Raw genomic sequence first — 1150 nt, forward strand, 5'->3', positions numbered from 1 at the left:
ATGACGAAGATGATGAGGAAAATATTGCAACGGAGGATCGTCTTCTTGCAGAGGATTTGAGTGCATCGGACAATGACGAAGAATGTGGCAGGTCTGGTACTGAACTTCAACCATGGCATGATTTGGGGGAGTCTCGTATCGTTGTACATCATGAAACATGCCCATTACTGGTCTGGTAAAATTTACATACAGTAGATTGGTCTAATATTGCGTGGAAAGAGGTCAATCGGCTTGTAGACAACTTGAATCTGGTCATACTTATTGCAAAAATGTGATTGAATCATTGACACATAATGAATCCGTGGCAACAATGCATATTGTGCGTACATATAATGTTGATGAAACTGTTTTTGAGGTGGATGCAGGGTTTGAAAGGACATATGTTGTCAACCTTACTGCTCGTACATGCCAATTTGGACAATTTAAAGCATTTAAATATCCTTGTAGTCACGTCATTGCTGCAGCGTTATCCATTCGTCGGAATTATCGACAATATATTGATGATGTTTTCAAGACGTCAAACTTGGTAAAGGCGTACTCATTTCCATGGGAACCAATCGGCAATGAGCAAGCAATTCCACCCAATGCAGGCCCTGTGGTAATACCGGATAAAAATATGTTGCGAGCAAAAGGTCGTCCAAAGTCTACAAGAATACGGAACGAGATGGATGAGGTTGAAACTATTACATCACGCAAGTTATGTGGTCTTTGTAAGCAACACGGGCACAATCGTAGGTCGTGTCCTAACCGTGGAAATAATGCATGATATGACTTGTGGGTGTTTGTCACTTATGAACAACTATTTTGCCAATTAAAATGTATCGCTCTGTTTCTTTAAAATTAGCTTTTATGGTGATTGTGTGGTTTGCTTGTATTAACATATAACATCGCATACATAAAAATTATTTGTTTACTCCTTCCAATGCTAATAGAAATATTCAAAAAATAGTCCACAATAGTCAGCGATAGCATAGTACACAATAACAACAGTCCCAAAAAAACAGTCAATACATCCGTCCATCTAACTAAACGAAAACATGAAATAAAACTATGACCAACGAGGCCATGGCCTATCACGTGCCTGACGTGGGGGTAATCGACGCCTAGACTGAGCCTCTATAGCCTGTGCAAATGCGTCAAGAGAGGGCTC

The 1150-nt window shown here is 40.0% G+C and overlaps 1 protein-coding gene across 1 annotated transcript; it reads left to right on the forward strand.

Moving 5' to 3' along the window:
* The first annotated feature begins 310 nt into the window (after positions 1 to 310).
* On the forward strand, positions 311 to 766 carry LOC133299464 (uncharacterized). Its single transcript, XM_061498928.1, has one exon. It carries the CDS (start codon positions 311 to 313, stop codon positions 764 to 766), a length of 456 nt encoding a protein of 151 aa, XP_061354912.1.
* Positions 767 to 1150: the final 384 nt, after the last annotated feature.

Source organism: Gastrolobium bilobum, unplaced genomic scaffold (genome assembly GCF_033153095.1).
Source record: "Gastrolobium bilobum isolate Gb01-03AN ecotype WA unplaced genomic scaffold, APGP_CSIRO_Gbil_v1 utg8594, whole genome shotgun sequence".
In the NCBI taxonomy this organism is placed as follows: Eukaryota; Viridiplantae; Streptophyta; class Magnoliopsida; order Fabales; family Fabaceae; genus Gastrolobium; species Gastrolobium bilobum.